We start from the raw sequence: 18,403 nt of genomic DNA on the forward strand, positions 1-18,403 counted from the left end.
GTCCAGAAAGTTCTGGACTATTTCATTTACCTTTTAGCTATTTCCAGATGACAATAATCAATGAGTTAGAAAGACAAGAAAGGGGCTTCCTGCTGTAAGAAGTGACCTCTAACATCCAGAGGGGAAAAGCGGAGTCTTTTTTAGCAAGTGGAGCTACTTAAACATAGAGGGTGACAATCCCTCACACCTCAGAATATTTTGGGGTCATCTATAGTCAAAGTCAGTGAGCTGTAGTCTGTCTGGCAAACCTGACAGGTGAACCAAATCTAGCATTGAGCCAAATGAAGCTGTCACCTATTTATGTAAATAAAGTTTTATTGGCACAGCCCAACCATTAGGTCTCCTGGTGACTTTCATGTTACAATAGCCAGACTGAGAGGTTGCAATAGAGACCACATGACAGCAAAGCTTAAAATACTTCTTCTTTGTCTCTCTGCAAAAGAAGCTGGCCAACCCTTGGATCTGAGCAATATTTCTTAAGCTTGGATGTGCACAGAAATTACCTGAGGATGCTGTTAAAATGCAAATTCCAATTCAGTAGGTCTGGGATGGGACCCCAGATTTCTAAAAAGTCTTGAGGCAATGCCTATGTGACTGGTCCCCGACCACACCTTGAGTAACAAGGACCTGGAAAAGACGAAATAATGTTTATTACTTTTGACTTTTAAAAAAGAAAAGGAAACTGAGGAGTATAAAATATACTTTAGAAGGATTCCCATCCAAGAGCTAAAAACAAAAGTTTCTGGTTTTAGAGGAAAGTTCCAGTGAAAGAAGGAGAGCAAGCAAACTAGTGTGACTAAATTCAATGAATGAAAGAATGATGGTCAAGATCCACACTCAGACCCTCTACCCCACTGTGGACCTGGGGGACACTGATATTCTTCCAGGTCCCAGGACATTGACCTCAGTCATCTCTACTTCTTCACCTGCAGTAGACTATCCACCTTCAGTCCAGTTCGTCCTTCCTTCAGCATTAGTGTACCTTTGCCCTCTGTTCTCATCCCATCTCTCTGGCCCAGCCCCTGTCACTTTGTGCCCATCCTAATGCAGTTGACCATGTGCTTCTCAAACCCTAGTCTCTTCATCTCCGGGCCACCATCTGTGTCTGCCATGCACCTTCTGAAAACAGCATTCAGCATGCCATCCTCCCACTTGAGAGTCTTGGAATTCAAAACACTGTGCTCGCGCCAACCTTCTCTCTCATCATCTCATCCCAGAAACTCAGCTAGTCTATCAACTCTCTGTGGAGATCACCCAGTGACATCTAAAAAGCCCATACAGCCCCCAGTGTTGTGATTCATTTACATAGATTTTTAAGTGTTTTCTTAAACTTTCTGGAAATAAAAGGCCTGCATATTCCACCCACATTTTTAAAGTTTCATAAAAACATTTTAAGAAATGATATCTGCCTTAACATGGCAGTAACTTACACATAAGAACACCAAGATTATTATTATACAATCAGCTGAAACTCTGGGTCTGCCCTTCCTCTTTTGTTTCTCAACAATCATCCCTTTAAATGTTCAACCACTGTTTCTTGTCCCTAAATGAATTGTTTAGATGATGTCCACTTACAAAGGCTTATAGGTGCCATCTTGTGGAGAGAAATGCAAACAGGCATGTTTGCGGGTGGGCCATGTGGAAAGGAAATGACAAGGATGCCCGCAAGCATCTCCATCTTTAATTTAAGGTCTTGGGATTCACCTGGTCCCCTGAGGGCCTCTGGCTGTGAGCCAGCCTGTGGACTCATACTGCCTGCACCCAGGAGGCCTGTGGAGTGCAGAGAGTGTCCCCATTCTCCTTTCTACAGGAAACTTCCTAGTCCTGACCCCTTAGCAATCCAGACTCACAGCTTCTAACAGACCTGTCCCACATGGGTTTTCCTGGTGCTGGCTCCTCCTGAGTCCCTAATAAATTATAATACAATCTGGTCAGATACTTTATGGTCTCTTTAAACAGAATTCACCATACCGTCTTAGATTTTAAAAGTAGAGTGAAGTTCAGTGAGGAAGATTATGAAAGGAAATCATTGGAATTTTAGAGTTTAGGATAGCCCAACCCTTGAGGGAAAGATGACCCGAGTGGGAAGGAAAGGGGTGGTAATTCTTTTACAGAGACAAAAATGTTTGCCTGTCAGGGATCCTTTCTTCAGATTTCTAAAAATTTCTGCACTTGATTCCTTTTATCCTACAGCAGTGCCAATATTTTCTTCCAGTTGAGTTGCTTGGTGAGGAGCTATTCCCTAATGAAGTAGGATGAGGTACTGAAATGTAACAACCATATGCTTGATTAAAAGCAGATCACTAGTTTCCAAATTGCCTTCATTAGAGAAGCCAAAATACCTTTTATCCCATGGACCATTTCTTCTCTTCAAATGAATGACATTGTCAATTTTTTTCCACTGATTCCTGGTTCCAGTTTAATTTTGTCTACATAAAGCAAATTTCCTTGACTTTAAACATGGCAGTATTCTTCACATCAGGGCTTTATCTCTTTTTTTCCAGAAACAATTTGGCACCAGAGTGATCTTAGAAATGATCTAGTTCAAAGAGAAAAATGGTCCTGCAACTTTGATCTCTTGGTTTCTCAAGCAGCAACTCTTCATTCAGCAAAATATTCATTAAGAACCTACTATGTGCCAAATACTGTGCTATTTCCAGTACATAATCCTACTTATGCTAAAGTTTAAGGCAATCTTAGAGAATTCTAGAAGTCTAGGAAATATTTTTTTTTAATTGGACGATTAAATGTTACTAGCTTATTAGCTTCCCTGACTTCTACAAAGACTGTTTTCACACTTCTGTGAAATTACCATTGTTTCAAAGCCTTCTGGGGGATATATTGTGTGCTCCTGGATGTCAAATGAGCTGTGGAATAAACGAGAACAGTGGCTCTCACTGGGTGGTTTTGCTCCCACAGGGGACATTAGGCAATGTCTGGAGACATTTTTTTTTTTCATGTGGAGAAGGAAAGATGCTAATATCCAATAGGTAGAAGCCAGGATGCTGCCAACCATCCTACAACACGTAAGACAGCCTCCACAAGAAGGAACTTTCAGGGCCAGAATGTCAGCAGAACTGGAGTTGAGAAACCCTAACCATGTGGAGGAAGAGCAGGCAGGAAGGTGAGACACTGGGCTTCCAGACCCTAGCTGCCTTCTTTAATCAAAGATGTTTTGCTTTTCTCATTGTATAAGTTCATGCAAAACTTCTGCGTGAAGTTTTGTTTGAAAAGGATGATATTCCTACTTTAAAAAGTTGAAAAGCACTATGATAGAAGCTGATAACTCTGCATTGTTTTATGATTAGTAATTGGAGCAAATCAAACTAGGCATAGATGAGATAGGATGGGGCACTCAGAGGTAAATTGGCAGCATCTTGCTGAACCTCAATCTTGGCTTCTCAGGACTCTGGACCCATGTTCCTCTCCACATTTGCAATCTATAATGAAGTGATTTGATTGTGTCCTTCTTCCATTTAGACCAGAGGTTGACAACAGTTTTCTGTAAAGGGCCAGATCATAAATATTTTAGGCTTTGTAGACAATACTGTCCATTTTTAACTACCCAGCCTTACCACTGTAGCCCAAAAGCAGTCATCCAAGCAAACAAATGGGAGAGTCTATGTCCCAATGAATCTTTATTTACAAAAACAGATGGTGGGCCAGATTTGTTCTGGAAGCTGTGGTTTGCTGACCTCTGATTTCATCTGTTGTTTGTTTCACCTTCTTGTCTGCCCTGCCTAACCTTACATTGGCATACAGTTGGGGTTGACTCAGGAAACATTTGCCAAACAATGCTGAGGTCAATCGTACAAGGCCAAATACTAGAAGATTCTAATGAGAATAACAATTGGAAAAAGATCCATCTAGTACTACCCAGGAAGTTACTAATTCTCTACATTGAACATTTAGGATGCTTCCAATTTTCCATTGTTCATAATACTCTGATGCACTCCTTTATAGTGAAATTGTTGGCCTTGTTTCTTATCATTTTCTTAGCATGAATTCATAGAAGAATTGATTGCATCAAGCAGTATATATTGCTAAATTGCTTTCCAGGAAGGTGCTATTGATCTACATTCCCAACAGTAACATGAGAGAGATATTTATCATATGCAAAGGATTTCTTTCAACAGAATGTTATGAATAGAAGTTTTGGCCTCCATATGTATTGCCATGAATACATATTTTATTTAGCTCACCATAAATAAAAGTAAATTGGTGTTAGCAACGAGTCATTTTAATATTCTCCCACACTGTTGTAATGGCATGATTGTTAATGCATGTTGTATTACCTGTCGAGGTCATCTAACTAGCCAGTCGAGGTTACCCTGGCTCATGTGTTCATGCAGAACACACAAACATCTGCTTCCCATTAGGGAACCGGACCTCCACTATCTGCCTGGCACCAGCCTCCCTGCCATGATGGACAGAGGCCTCCTCCCTGTGAAATTCACCACCAAATATGTCATCCAGATTACTCATTTCCCTCAGGAAATTTCATTTAGGTTAATTTTGGCACAAAATTGGGGGTAATTCTTAAGTGCTTTCTTCTATGATGGCTTATAACATGTAAAAATTTCCTACAACTTATTGCAAAAAAAAAATCACTAGAAAAATATTAAGGATATATGATATTTGTCTATCACCTTTGCAACGGAAAGAAATACCTCTTCAGAACTAAACTACGTGGTGAGCAAAAAAATACCAAATGAGGTAGATCAGGGAACAGATGTTCTTTCTGGCTTTTCTCAGTACTATTAAGACAGGAAGAGCATAAACTTCTTGCCTTTATGGTCAACCATGGCTTTTTTCCTTTCTCTTTCTTTCTTTCTCTCTCTTTTTTTTTAATCTTCAGACTTTTCCCAATTCATCCAAATGGAAAATTAAAAAGTAACAGAAAATTAAAATGCTATATGCAAATAGGGGTGGGCCCAGTGATTACATGATAATGATATTTAATCAAATCTATGAAGACAATGATGACTAAACCCAGCATTTCCTGAGAAGCTACCATAGTGAAGCATTCTGCTCTAAGTACTTTCCATGTTTTTCCCATTTGATCTTTTCAACAGTCTGAACAGATAGTTAGTACACTATCCCTAGTCACATTTTTTTTAGAAGTAGAGGCTCAGAAAAATCTCATTGACATGCCCAAAGAGGCAGCATTTGCAAGAGCCAGTACAACAACCTGGAAATGGCAGACTGTAGTGCCAAACTTTAGCACCACTGAAGACCCTTTGGTGGTGCCTTTGAAAGAATTTGAAAGTAGGCAGCCGTTATTAAGTCATTACATCAGAAGCTAATTGATCAGCCTTCTGATACACAAACCAAAATTCAGGCCAGATTCAATTTTGAATATTGTGCTTAGAAAGATCTGGAGGGTGGTAGGACTGTTTTTAGCACCCCAGAGGGAAGTGACCCATAGAGCATCACATGGCAAGTCAGGGACTGGGACAGGACTACACCCAACCTTCCTGGTGCCTGGTCCATCATTCTTTCCATCATTTCAAATTGCTTTTCCTGCTAAATGACACCAGCTGCACTTATCAATTACATAGCAGTGTTCTGGAAGAGAACATCAGCTGCTTTAAAGAAAACAACATAGCATATAATCTATGCATGTGATAATATCCATAGAACCATACGCCCAAAGAAGTGCATATAAAAACTGAGATAATCCAAATAAGTTCTGATTTTGAGTTAATGGTATAATACGAATGTCACCGGTTTACATCATTTAGACAATGCCATTAGGTTATAAAATAAGTTATAAATTAAGGTAACAGGAAGATGAGCTAAAATATTTATTCACTATGTGTAGAGTATAATGTTAAAATAGCCAGAGTGGGAGAGATACATGAGGTGATTGGTCCTTCTCAAGACTAGAAGAGGTGATTGCAGAGTCACTTCCGGCCAGGCTCTCCCCAGGGCTCTCTGGCAACAGTGCTTTGAACTTGTACTCTACACCTAGGTCACTTCCACATCTGCTCCCTCCACAAAACTAGAACCCTCAGCGTGACTACTAATTCTCTGACTTCCAGTCTTTACTTAATGGTTAAAATTATGGGTTTTGGTATGGAATCAGGCTCCCCTTTTCTAGCAGCATGGCCAAGAGCAAGGTACCTAATCTCTGTCCTAAGTCTTAGTTCCTTATAGTTTTTAGCATCTCACAGACTGCTTTTAAGATTAAATGAGAAAGATAGATGTTCAGAGGAGCTTGGAATATATAGTTAAGTCTCTGTGAACAACATAACAATGTTGAGGGGAGGGGAGAGGGGGAGGAGAAGGGCTCCCTCCCTCCTCTCCTGACCTATGGGTCACCAAGGCCTCTTCACTGTGTCCCAGACTTCTCTCAAACCCTCTTCCTCCATCCCCATTCCCCTAATTCAGGCTGAGATATTGCACCCTCCAGACTATATGTACTCAATGACTCATTAACAACTTTCTAAAGGAAATTTGATCTTCCACCAGCATGGCATAGAGAATGCAGAGTCCTTGTTGCCTGATGACTTGTGGTTATCTATGTATATGTCTAATCATCAATAAGACTCAAATTCCCAAAGGCAGGATCTATGTCTGGTTCAGCTTGGGAGTCCCCAGATGGCTGGCCTGGTGTAGCCACTTAACACTGTCAGTGATAAAATACATGTTAGGTGTTTAGATCTTGTCATGGTTGGCCTCTCTTATCATTCAGCCCAAAGGTAATTTCTTCAGCCAATCCAAATTATATCTAATTATATCTGATTCAATTCTTCATCATACGATCCTTGTAATAGCCCTGTGCAGAAAGGGACAATTGTCACATACGTAATTTGCCTGTGGCCTCAACTAAAAAATAAAGGTCTTAAAAACATGTTGTCTTCCCAGTTGTCATTCTGAAACTGGCCTTTCTGCTTTGTGGAGTGGATATGGGTACTTTGTAAGTTCATAGCAACTCAGTCTCTCAGAGGCCTTGGCAGCCACTAGAACATTTGAAGGCTGTTTCCACACTTCAGGGACATTTGCTTACCCCTCATCTGACTTCTGTTTTGAGAAGCAAACCATGGGTGCTCAGAATCCAGCTGGGCTCCGAGGAGACAGGTTGTCACTATTAGATTTTGGCATCACTTGTGGGGCCGCACCCTTTCCTGAAGCCAACTTCCAGGATGCAGGACATTTAGTAGGGAAAGTTGCTGAAGCCCTCCCTCCCCCTGTCTAGATTCATCCAGAGTGACCATATAGTACAGGAAATCTGGTGTAGGATCCATCTGACTCCGCACAGTATTTGAATGTAATGTCTGATTCACAAGATCAACTAACGTTTTGTCTGTGCCTGTGGTTGTCTAAAGTGATGCAGATTTGTGTGATTTCCTTGTGATGATCCCATTCTAACTGAACTGGGACCAAGGATTGATGTAATATCTGTTTCAGCTTTGGTGACTCCTGTTCATTTGTGAAATATCCTCTATATCCTATCTACAAGAGAGAGACTCACTCAACTGCCTATTCACACTCCCCCCATTAGGTTGGACCCCCTCCACCCTGCAGCCAAAATCACCATCTGTAAGTCTGAGCATGGCCCTTCCTCCCTTTAGACATCCAGTGGTTCCATAGGCTAAGATTCTAATTCTTCACCCTGGCAAATAAGATACTTAAATTCTGCTGCATTCTTCAGCCTCATTCCATCCCTCCTAATGGCCCTACCCTTTTTCCTTGTCATTCTGTAAGCATGCTTTGCTCTTAACTTCTCTGCCTTAAACACATATGCCTTGAGAATGAGCTCAAGCTAGGACTAGTTGGGCCCAGGGTTAGCAGGAATGGCCCAGAGGTTGGAAAAGGGAAGAGAGTGAGCTGCTGCCATACAGTGCAAGAAGTGAGTGCTGATGGGCTCTTCTGTCCATCTTCCCCATCCATCACAGTGAGAGCCATCTCCTTAAATAAGTTAGAACCTTGCTTTGTCAACATGGATTCTATTTTACCAAACGCCTGTTGGTAGTGTATCTCCTTGTTTCAAAGTAAAGGAGAACCAAGGCAATGGGGGTATGAAAATCATGCAAGGAAGACATTTTCCTTATTTTCATGTTCAAATGTGCATGGGGCAGGGTCAAGAAATATTTGAGGGAGGAGAAATACATAGCCTAGATGGCATTTTGAAAGGCTAATTGAGTATGGATGAACATATTGAGATGATGTTCTGTTATTGTCAGAAATAATGTTTTACAGAGAAGCTATTTGTGAAACAACACCAGTTATTATTGATGGATTGATGTGCACTTAGGAATATGGAAGCAATAATGCAAACATACAGTGCCTGCAGAAAGATGTCAATCAAACATGAAGTTAGAGGGGCAAGAATGAATGAGCGTCTTTTGATTTGACCCTGCCTACATTGATTGACCTGTAAGACCCACATAAACAGACCCAGGGTTGTTTAATCAAGTCTAAAGTGGGCTTTGGAGGGTTTGATGATCATGTTGTCCCTCAGAATGGTCTGATGATTACTCTTAGAACTCAAGAACCAAGACAAGGCTGTGAGTCAGAGAACATATGTCTCAAGTTTCAGAATACCATTCTGATTTCAAGCATCTTTCTGTATCCCCATAAGTCAGTGAATAATCCTGTAATCCCAATATTTCATCATTCAAACTACATTCTGCTTACTTCCATCTGCCCACAGAAATGTGACAGAATTCTTTGCTCAGACCATGAGTCCCAATTTTGGGTTCAGGAAACATGATCATGAGCCCTGTGGAATGAGCTCCAGAGGTGGAGAAAGATTCCATGAAGATTATTCTATTCTAAGTTTGATTTTTTTTTAATGCAAAATAAAATTGTCCCAACAGGAACACGGGGGTGGGGGTGGAAAAAGCCAAAAGATCTTAAATGAGTAATGGAAACTCTTTTGGGGGATAATTCAGGAAAGACAGAGTTTCTTTAAACAAGACTGACTATACAAAGAGCTCTCCATTATTTAGAAGCTTACCATCCTGTTTGTTGGTGTTTCTGGCCTTTTGCTCTAAGAAAAGTACTTTGGAGTAACCAAGCAAAATTCCTGCAGCTTAACTTTCCAGAGCCAGTTATCAGTGAAGATTCAGATCTCAGACTGCTGAATTTCCTAAAAAACTGGGCCAGGGAACACAACTTTGGGGCGGGATACTTTGCTATGTATTTGTTGTGTCTGTAATTTGGAACAGAAGATTTGGAGGCCAACCTCAATTTTAAGTTAGTCCTTATCATGGTTCCAAAAAGATTCTCCATTTGAAATGTACAGCATAGAACATCTTTGGCCCTCCCATAGTCCAGTGGAAATTCACAGAACAACTTCACTGTCCAACCTGCAAAAATAGACTTCTAGGCCCTATCTCCTCCCTATTTTTCCCCCTGTGTGACTTTTCTCCAGCCCACTTACCACCAGCAAATGTACTGTTTTATTCACTTCTTTATTGTCTGTGGCCCTCACCCTGCCCTTGGAATGTACATTTCAGCAATCGATAGGAAAGGCAGTTCTTGCTCAGAGTAGGTACTCCGTGAATATCTGTTGAGTGACTGCAAGCATGAACTTGCTTATCTACCAGTGCAAGGAGAGCAGGAAGGTCAGTTTGATTCCTACCAATAGATCTTCAGTCGTCCCTCTCCCTTTTGCTCCTGGATGCTCCTGGTACATGCTACAAGAATCTCTTTTGTCTTACCTCTTTGCAGAGCATTGGCTGTGATGACTACCTAGGCTCCGATAAAGTCGTGGACAAATGCGGGGTATGCGGAGGCGATAATACAGGCTGTCAGGTTGTGTCTGGGGTGTTTAAGCATGCCCTCACCAGCCTGGGCTACCATCGCGTTGTAGAGATTCCCCAAGGAGCCACAAAAATCAACATCACCGAGATGCACAAGAGCAACAACTATTTGGGTAAGTGTGGTCTTCTTCCAGAGGAAACCATCTGTTGCTGCAACTTGATATATTCCTTCCAGGGTGGTGAGATGGACATGGTAGTATCCAGAGGCCTTGAGACATGTAGAGAGTTCCACTGAGGAACCCCCAAGTCCATCTGGCAGTCCCAAATGATAAAGAAAGGGAAAATCCGTCTTGCAACTAAATGTAGAATATCGACACATTTAAACCAGATTTTGTTCCTCCTGAGAGAAACATGGTTGTGAAGTGGAAAACAGACTACATTGACCCTCTGAGATGTGAAGGGCTCTTTATAGAACCAGTAGGTCTGTGGATCTTCCTTCTGTTGGGGATCAAAGTGACCAGAGGCCACAGATTCTGGAGGTCTAAAGTCAAAGTACTTTTCTTTCTTTCTGCTTCATGTGCCTGGGCAACAGGTCTCTTACATTAGTAGTACGTATATCATCTGGAGAGCTGTAGAACTCTTCAGCAATCATGTTGGACAATATCATCAGTACTAAAAGGCTGTTTTTAATCTACTCTCCTACTAAAGGAGATCTTTGTTAATATTTACTTCTGGGTTTCCAGGCCATTTGCATTCCTTCCAGTGCAAACCAGTCAAAGAATTAGTTTTTGCTGATTCGCAATTCATGTAAGCATGTACAAATTAGAGAGATAATATAAGGAAGCCATTTTTTAATGTCATTAAGTGAAAAGCAATATTTTTATTTTTAATTATTCATTGATCAGGAATTTATCCAACACAAACTATGTGCCAGGCAATATTCTTAATGCTTTCCATGTTTAAAATCTTGAATCCTCTCAACATCTCTAGGACATAGGAGCTATTCCCAATCCCATTTTAAAGATAAGGAAATAGGCACAGGGAGGTTATTGGAACTTGCCAAGATCACACATCCAGAAAGAGGTAGACCTGGGATTCGAATCCAGGCAGTCTAGTTCCAGGTAGGGTTATCTAAAAGATGATACCCAAGAGTAGTCTCAGAACCTCAGTTCCACTGGCACACTATTGGGCATAAAACAGTTGCAACAGTTGAAAGATCATTAATTTTGCAACTTTCAAGTACCAGGATCACTCCAGAAGATAATTCCAGACCCAGGACCACCACATTCTACAGCTCCTCCCTTCCCCACCCAGCCAAATGCAGTCAAAGCTAACTCCAAAGCTAACTTGGTTTTATTGGTTGGAGGAGGAAGGATGGCAGATGTGTCTTTGAGACAAGCCCAAGTAAAGCAGAAAACTATTATATTTGCTCTGGCAAATCCAGGAGCCACCAAAGTGACAGAATGCCTAGTTTCCCAGTGAGTGGTTCATGTTATTTTTAATAGCACACACACAAAAAAAGTCTTTGTGTGTTTCCTCATTTCTTTTGTACTTTTATGAGATCATATCTCCATAAACATCCTGTCTCCTAGAACGGAAATTGTCCTTCCTGGGATGATTTGAAGTGTGATTGTATTCAAATGCTCCCACAAACAATGCCGCTTTTGATTAGCTTTGTGTTGTGTTAGCAAATTTTCCCTGACCATACTTAGTCCTATTCCACAAGCACTTTTCAGGTTGTACACTTGAAGACAAAATAAATATTCTGAGAGACTATCCACTAGGTGACTGAATGGACACAGCTCTCAGGCCCTTGTTGTTTCCTTCTGGAATATGTGAATCCAAATCTTCACCTTATTAGTGGTCATGAGAATCAGTAGGATAACAGATGCTCAACAGAGCCCCTGACACTTGTTAGGCAGTGGGCAAAAGTCCACTCCCTTTATTTTGCCCCAGAGAGTTTGTCAGGACATGAAAATTTCATGGAAATATAAGCAACAATATACGTTGGCAAGGTTGTGGGGAAAAAGGTACACTCATACATTGCTGGTGGGAATGCAAATTGGTGCCACCATTACAGAAAGCAATATGGAGATTCCGCAGAAAACTTGGAATGGAACCACCATTTGACACAGCTATCCTACTCCTTGGTTTATATTCAAAGGACTTAAAATCAGCATACTACAGTGACATGGTCACATCAATGTTTATAGCAGCTCAACTCACAATAGCTAAACTATGGAACCAACCTAGGTGCTCTTCAACAGATGAATAGATAAAGAAAATGTGGTATATACATACATGATGAAATATTACTCAGCTTTAAAGAAGAATGAAATTCTGGCATTTGCTGGTAAATGGATGGAGTTGGAGAATATCATGCTAAGTGAAATAAGCTAAACCCAAAACACCAAAGGTTGAATGTTTTTCTCTGATATGCAAATGCCAATCCACAATAGGGGTGGGGGGCACTAGGGAAGAATAGAGGTACTTTAGATTAGGTCAAGGGGAGTGAAGGGAGGGGAAGAGGTATGGGGGTAGGAAGGACAATAGAATGAAACAGACATTATTACCTCATGTACATATATGACTGCAATGATCCTACAATATGTACAATCAGAAAAATAAGAAATTATATTCCATTTATGTATGATTTGTCAAAATGCATAAATGTATTCTGTCATGTATAACTAATTAGAACAAATTTTTTAAAAACTTCATAAAATAAAAACTCCTTCTCTCCTTAAAAGAGATGAAGAAGAGGAAAAGGGAAAATAGAAGTAGCAAAAGGCAATAGGCAGGTGATTCAGGAGGTCAAGTTCAGCTTTCCATGCCCAGAGACCAGTGTGGTGCACGAGAAAACCTTCGTGTCCATGGCAGCACTACGTGATGCCACGTGGGCTAGGAGAGAGGGCAGAAATAGCAGGCAGGCTCCAGAGAGAGAATGCTTTGTCACACTTACATCACCTGGACACACCTGCAAATTGCAATTTCCTGTAAAATTCGACTTCATACACAATATCATCTCATCCATTTGAATAAGTTTATTCTGTCGAATAAGCAGTCTAAAGGAAATTAATTATTCCAATTTTGAATCATTATTTTTTGAAATTGTACAACTTGTTCTTTCAGTTGCCCTGTTGTTTTCCAGAATTATCTTTAGTTATTTGTAATAGCATTCAAACTTTTTGTGTGAAATACTTAATCTTTTTCAGTGACTGAATCCCTAAATTTGATAGCAATAGAAAATAGATTCCTATAAAAATGGTCAGACTTGTATACTTGCATTTTTAGTGCTAGAGATATAGGTATAATCATCTCACTTTTAAAGATTCTAAAGCCTTCAAGGTTTAAATTACTTACCCTACTTATATGGATAATGATAGTAGTCATACCATACAACATACTGAAGTAATATATATATTTATGGCACTTAAGTCTCTGAAGCAATTCCACAAGTAGTCTTCTGCCTTTTCAAACTGAACATTGTTTACTTTTCTTGATTAAAAAAGGATTTGTAGTTACTAAAGATACAGTTATAGAGTTCGGGTATGAAAACTGAAATTTAAAAATCAAAAACCAAGTAGAGGAGGCATGTACACCAGAGATCTTGGCTAATATGTTAACAGCAATGGTACATTGAACTTAATTTTGAGTTTGGCCAACAAAACCAGACCTGCCAGCCTCTGATTCTGCAGTCTGTGTCTGGTCCCTGCCCTGCCATAGGAGGACTGGCCCATGTAGAGCTGGGGGAGGTAGCTAGCTCACCATGTCATGATGCTACTGTTTTCTCTGAGCAAAGCTGGGGAAACTGTGACATTTAATGGCATGCATATTTCAGGTTATAGAATGTTTAATCATCTCATTTGAGCTCCCAAATTCTGTGTTTATTTGAATTTATTTAAAATCCTCCAAAATTAGACTGTTAATGGGTTCTAGATTTATAGATTTTTTTTAAAGAGGTAAAACTTTAGAACTCCCTTTATCTGTTGTTAAGCTAGGAATTCTCCCTTTATATGTGAATTTTTCTCAATCCTGCTATTTGGGGGGAAAAAGTTCAATCTGACATTATTTAAATGATTGGCAGTTTATATTAATTTTTTCTTCCTTAATAAGATGTTGTAAAATTATTTTAGATAAACTATCCAAGTTTGACATAGTTCAGTCAGTTCAGTTTACTAATGTCATTATGCAACAGTTAAGAAATCAGACATGAAAGCATACCAAGCAGAAACTGATTATTCAGAACATTACCACCTGGCAACATGTTACATTGTCATAGAGTTGTAGATTTGAAAGGAATTTTTGAAGGTCTGTAAGCTTTTAAAAATAAACTGGCAATACATTTACTTTTAAGCCTGTGCTCATACAATTTTTAAACAATAGAAATGATCAGCATTTAAAAATGAAGAAGTATCATGGACCATCTATTATTTTCAAACTTTATTAGTTGAGGAACTTTCTATATGGGGAAAGATTAGAATGTTTAAAAAATATTTAATGTTAAATGATGTTTTAAGTCTGTTTGAAGATTAATCCCAAAGAAATTTTTTTCATGTATGTTGTAAAATTTTCAAGTGATACAGCCAATCTAAAGCAAAAAGATAAAATTCCCTCTTGATGGGAATCCTACACTAGTTCTGCTGTCCTCAACTGTTATGACAGTGGTAAGGAGCTACTGTTAGCAGCTCAGTGTGTCTTCTCCATCCCTTGATACAAATGAAAGTATATATTTTCTAAAGTCAATATTATCATACACACTTTTTGAAATTGCTTATTTATTTTAATACTAATATCATGGGCATCTTTTCATATCAATGCATATAAAGCTAATTCATTTCTTTGAGTGCAGAGTATTCCACATAGCAGATGTAATATAATGTGTTTAGGTCCTTCCCTATTGAGGGATGTTTAGATTGTCTTCGGTTTTCTAATATTGCAAATAATACTTTAATTTGGGCTTAAGATGGCAAACTGAACACATGAGGTTTTCTTCCCCTTCTCCCAAGATTCCATCAAAATAAGACAAAAGGAATAAAAATATAGATCTATAACCTACAATCACCAAGCAGAATGGAAGGGGGCCATCTATGCACAAATGATGGTAACAAATTTCTGAAATTCAGAAGGCAGATGGAAGAAGTTTCATTAACAGGACAGAGCAGTGGCATCACAGGCTCAGTATGAGCAGTGACTATACTAAGGAGGGACCTGTGGGACAGAGCCCAGGAACTATTGAGCCTGGGAGGAAGGAGGTAAAGTTGAAGGATACATAATGACATTGATAAGCTGAACCAATTGAACCATACTAAACTTTGATTTCCTCTGAAAAAAAACTAAAGATGGAATAGGTACCCCCACACACACCACCCTAGCACATACACACACATAGAGATTCAGAATGCTGGCAACTACCTCCTCATTCAGAAACTGAAGGAAATAGGACATGGGTGAAGGGTTGATGCTCCAAGTACAGACATCAATATTGATTCTGGAATTGGAGAAAGGAGCCATTACTGACTGGTACCCCATCCCCTCACTCTCTGGAACTTGGCCTGCTAATAAGCACTAATGATGTGTGTGGGGTTCTCAGGCAGCCTTCTCATGGCTCTTGTCCTACATATCAATGGGTAACTGAAAACAGCATGAATGAACAACTAAGGATCATTACATTTTTAGAAGCCTATAGAGTGAACAAGAAAACCCAAGGTAAATAACTGGAAAAGTTGTTTCTGGAAGAAATAGCAAAGTTCTTGGAGAAGAAATTAAAGGAAGGTTCTCTAACACATAGTGCTTCCATGAATATCCTAAGATGCATATCCTTTCACACTTAAGTATTTCTGTAAGACACATTCCTGGAAGTAGAATTTGCAGATGAAATGGAACGCAAAATTCTGAAAGAAAAAAAAAATTCCTTTCCAGAGTAGTTGTACTAATTTACACTCCCACCAAAAGTATATAAAAGAACCCTTTTTCCACACCCTTACCAACACTAAACATGAATGTACTAAATTTCCAGCTCTGTAAATCCTTTTTATTTGCATTTTTCTGAATACTAACTTTTATCATTCTTTGTACTCCTACAAGTTTGCTATTTTTGTTGCTTTCAGAATTTTTTCCCATATTTATTTTTGCATATTTTTGTTGGTGTATTATAGTTGCATATAATAGTGGGAATTATTATATATTCACACATGCATATGATATAACAACATAATCTGAGTTTGCCATTTTTAAGTTGTTTGTAGTTTTCTTACTGATTTTCAGAAGTCACATATGTTGTGAGTAATAACCACTTTCTGCTCATATCTAATGCAAATATTAGTCTTTATCTTGTGTTAGTGAAAATGTTTAATCTTTATATAGTCAAGTCTGTCAATCATTTTTTATGGCTGATAGATTTTATATTACCTAGGAAGACCCACCCACCTCTAATATCATAAAATTATTCTCTAAGTATTCTTCTATTACTTTTATGGCTGTATTCTTATATTTAAATATATAATACATCTGGAATCATTTGTGTGTGTGTGTGTGTGTGTGTGTGTGTGTGTGTGTGGTATGAAGTAGGAATTCAACTTTCTTTTTCCACATAGGTAGTTGTTACAACACCAGTTATTAAATTTCTCCTATTAATTTGAAATGCCATCTCTACCATATATTAAATTAAAGTATATTTAGATGCACTTGTAGATTCTCAGTGCAGGCCCATTCATTTATTTGTCTCTTCTGCTTTAGTACCATACTGTTTGCATTGTAGTTTCATAATATGTCTTATTCTTATTTTGAAAAATATTTTTAGATGTTGATAGACCTTTATTTTATTCATTTATTTATATGTTGTGCTGAGAATCAAATCCAGTGCCTCACACATGCTAGGCAAGTGCTCTAACACGGAATCATAACCCCAGTCCCTATGTTTTATTCTTTTGTAGCTCAATTCTCTGCCTAAACATTTAATTAATTCCCTACCTAAACAATTTTCTTAGTTGTAGATGGACATAATACCTTTATTTATTTATTATTTTTATGTGCTGCTAAGGATCAAACACAATGCCTCACATGTGCTAGGCAAGCACTCTACCACTGAGTCACAAACCCAGAACAACACTTTGTTCTTTTCCAAAGATTTCATGAACATTTGTTTCTAAAAATACTTTAATATCATCTTGCCATATCCATAAAAATTCTGTTGAGATTTTGGTTGGAATTGCAGTAAACATGGATTAATTTGAGGTGGGGAAAAAATGTCTTCACAACACTGAGTCTTTAGATTTAGGAGAATAGTATGTCTCCCATTATGTGTTCTTTAATAAAGTTTCTTCATCTAGACTTTGTATCTATTTTATTAGGTTTACTCCTATGAAATTTATAGTTTTTGCAAATATGGTACATGACATCTTCATTTCCATTACGTTTTCAATTAGTCATGTGAGTATATGTGAAATCAGTTTATTTTATATATTTATTTTCAATCTGAATGCTCTTCTAGACTCTTTTAATACTTCTATTAGATTTTTAGTTTTTTTACTTAGGTTTTTATAAATGGCCAGTCATGACATCTATAAATAATATTATCATTATCTTCCTTTAAAATATTTTGCTCATACTTTCTTTCTTGCCTTGTTGTACTTAGAAACTAAGACCGCCAAACATTTTGGAAATAATTATAATAATTGACTTCCTTATCTGATTTCTGACATTTGAGAATGCTACTAACATGTTTGCTTAGGTCTCTGATGGACGCCTTTATCAGAGCAAGGAATTTTTCCTTCTAAAAACTAGCTTTTTACATATTTTTATTGGAAACGTCTGTTTTCCTCCTGAGTATCTAATGATTGATCCTTAGTTTTCAGTTTAAGTATATGAAGTTGATGAATGTTGCTTAGTATCAATACATTGAGTTTCCTCCACAAGTATCTTCATCTGTTTTTGCAATATGCCTTTCCTCCAAATGGAGCAGGTCCACTTGCTGTGGCAGGTCTCCTCCGAGTGTGCATAGGCAAGGGGCAGACAGGCAAGCAGACACAAAGCCACCTCTCCTAAAGAGATGTGAGGATTCAATAAGATTAAAAACAAACGAATTGCCTAGCATGTGGTGGCTAAATGGAAAATAGCTTTTTCTGCTACTCTGCTGCCAGAAGCAACCAGGATTATGGCAGCACAGGTGTAAAAGAGTGTACCTTTCTTCTCAAACATAAAATCTCATTGCTCTAGCTGAGCATCCTGGTAACTTCTGTACCCTGTGTCTGTCTAGGAGTTTCTTCCTCCCACAGAACAAAAGAGAAACTAAAGTATGCTTGTTTGGTGTCTCTCCTGGACTGACCTTGTTTCAATCAGAAAATGCTTTCTCTGGGGTATAACTGTATGGTGATGTGTTTACTCTTTCACTTAAGACTGCAGCAGGACTTTGAGAGGCATTTTTCTGCTCTTGCACCTATCTGCCTCTAGTTCTTGGCCTTATCTTCCATTTACAGTCTGCACTGCCCTTTGAAATTGACCTTTGCAGAACTTCCATCTCCAGATGGGATTTGCTTTTGAACAAGTTCCTTAATCTTTCTGAGACTCAGTAACCTCATAGGTATTATCAGAAAGCAATTATAATTTCATAGAACTATTAACTTTAATCATGTAAAACACCTAGCTTCTCATAATTGATAGTTCCCCTTTCTCCCTAGATCAGGGGTTCT

At 38.7% G+C, this 18,403-nt stretch overlaps 1 protein-coding gene across 4 annotated transcripts in view; it reads left to right on the plus strand.

The window, feature by feature from the left end:
- Positions 1–18,403, plus strand: part of THSD4 (thrombospondin type 1 domain containing 4) — a 590,989-nt gene that overhangs the window by 478,101 nt on the left and 94,485 nt on the right. For all 4 annotated transcript variants that reach the window (XM_079122620.1, XM_079122621.1, XM_079122622.1 and 1 more), the window contains one exon: positions 9,682–9,886. In XM_079122620.1, the coding sequence (XP_078978746.1) occupies positions 9,682–9,886 (205 nt within the window). The remainder of the gene's footprint in view (positions 1–9,681; positions 9,887–18,403) is intronic.

Source organism: Sciurus vulgaris (genome assembly GCF_902686455.1).
Source record: "Sciurus vulgaris genome assembly, chromosome: 2".
NCBI lineage: Eukaryota > Metazoa > Chordata > Mammalia > Rodentia > Sciuridae > Sciurus > Sciurus vulgaris.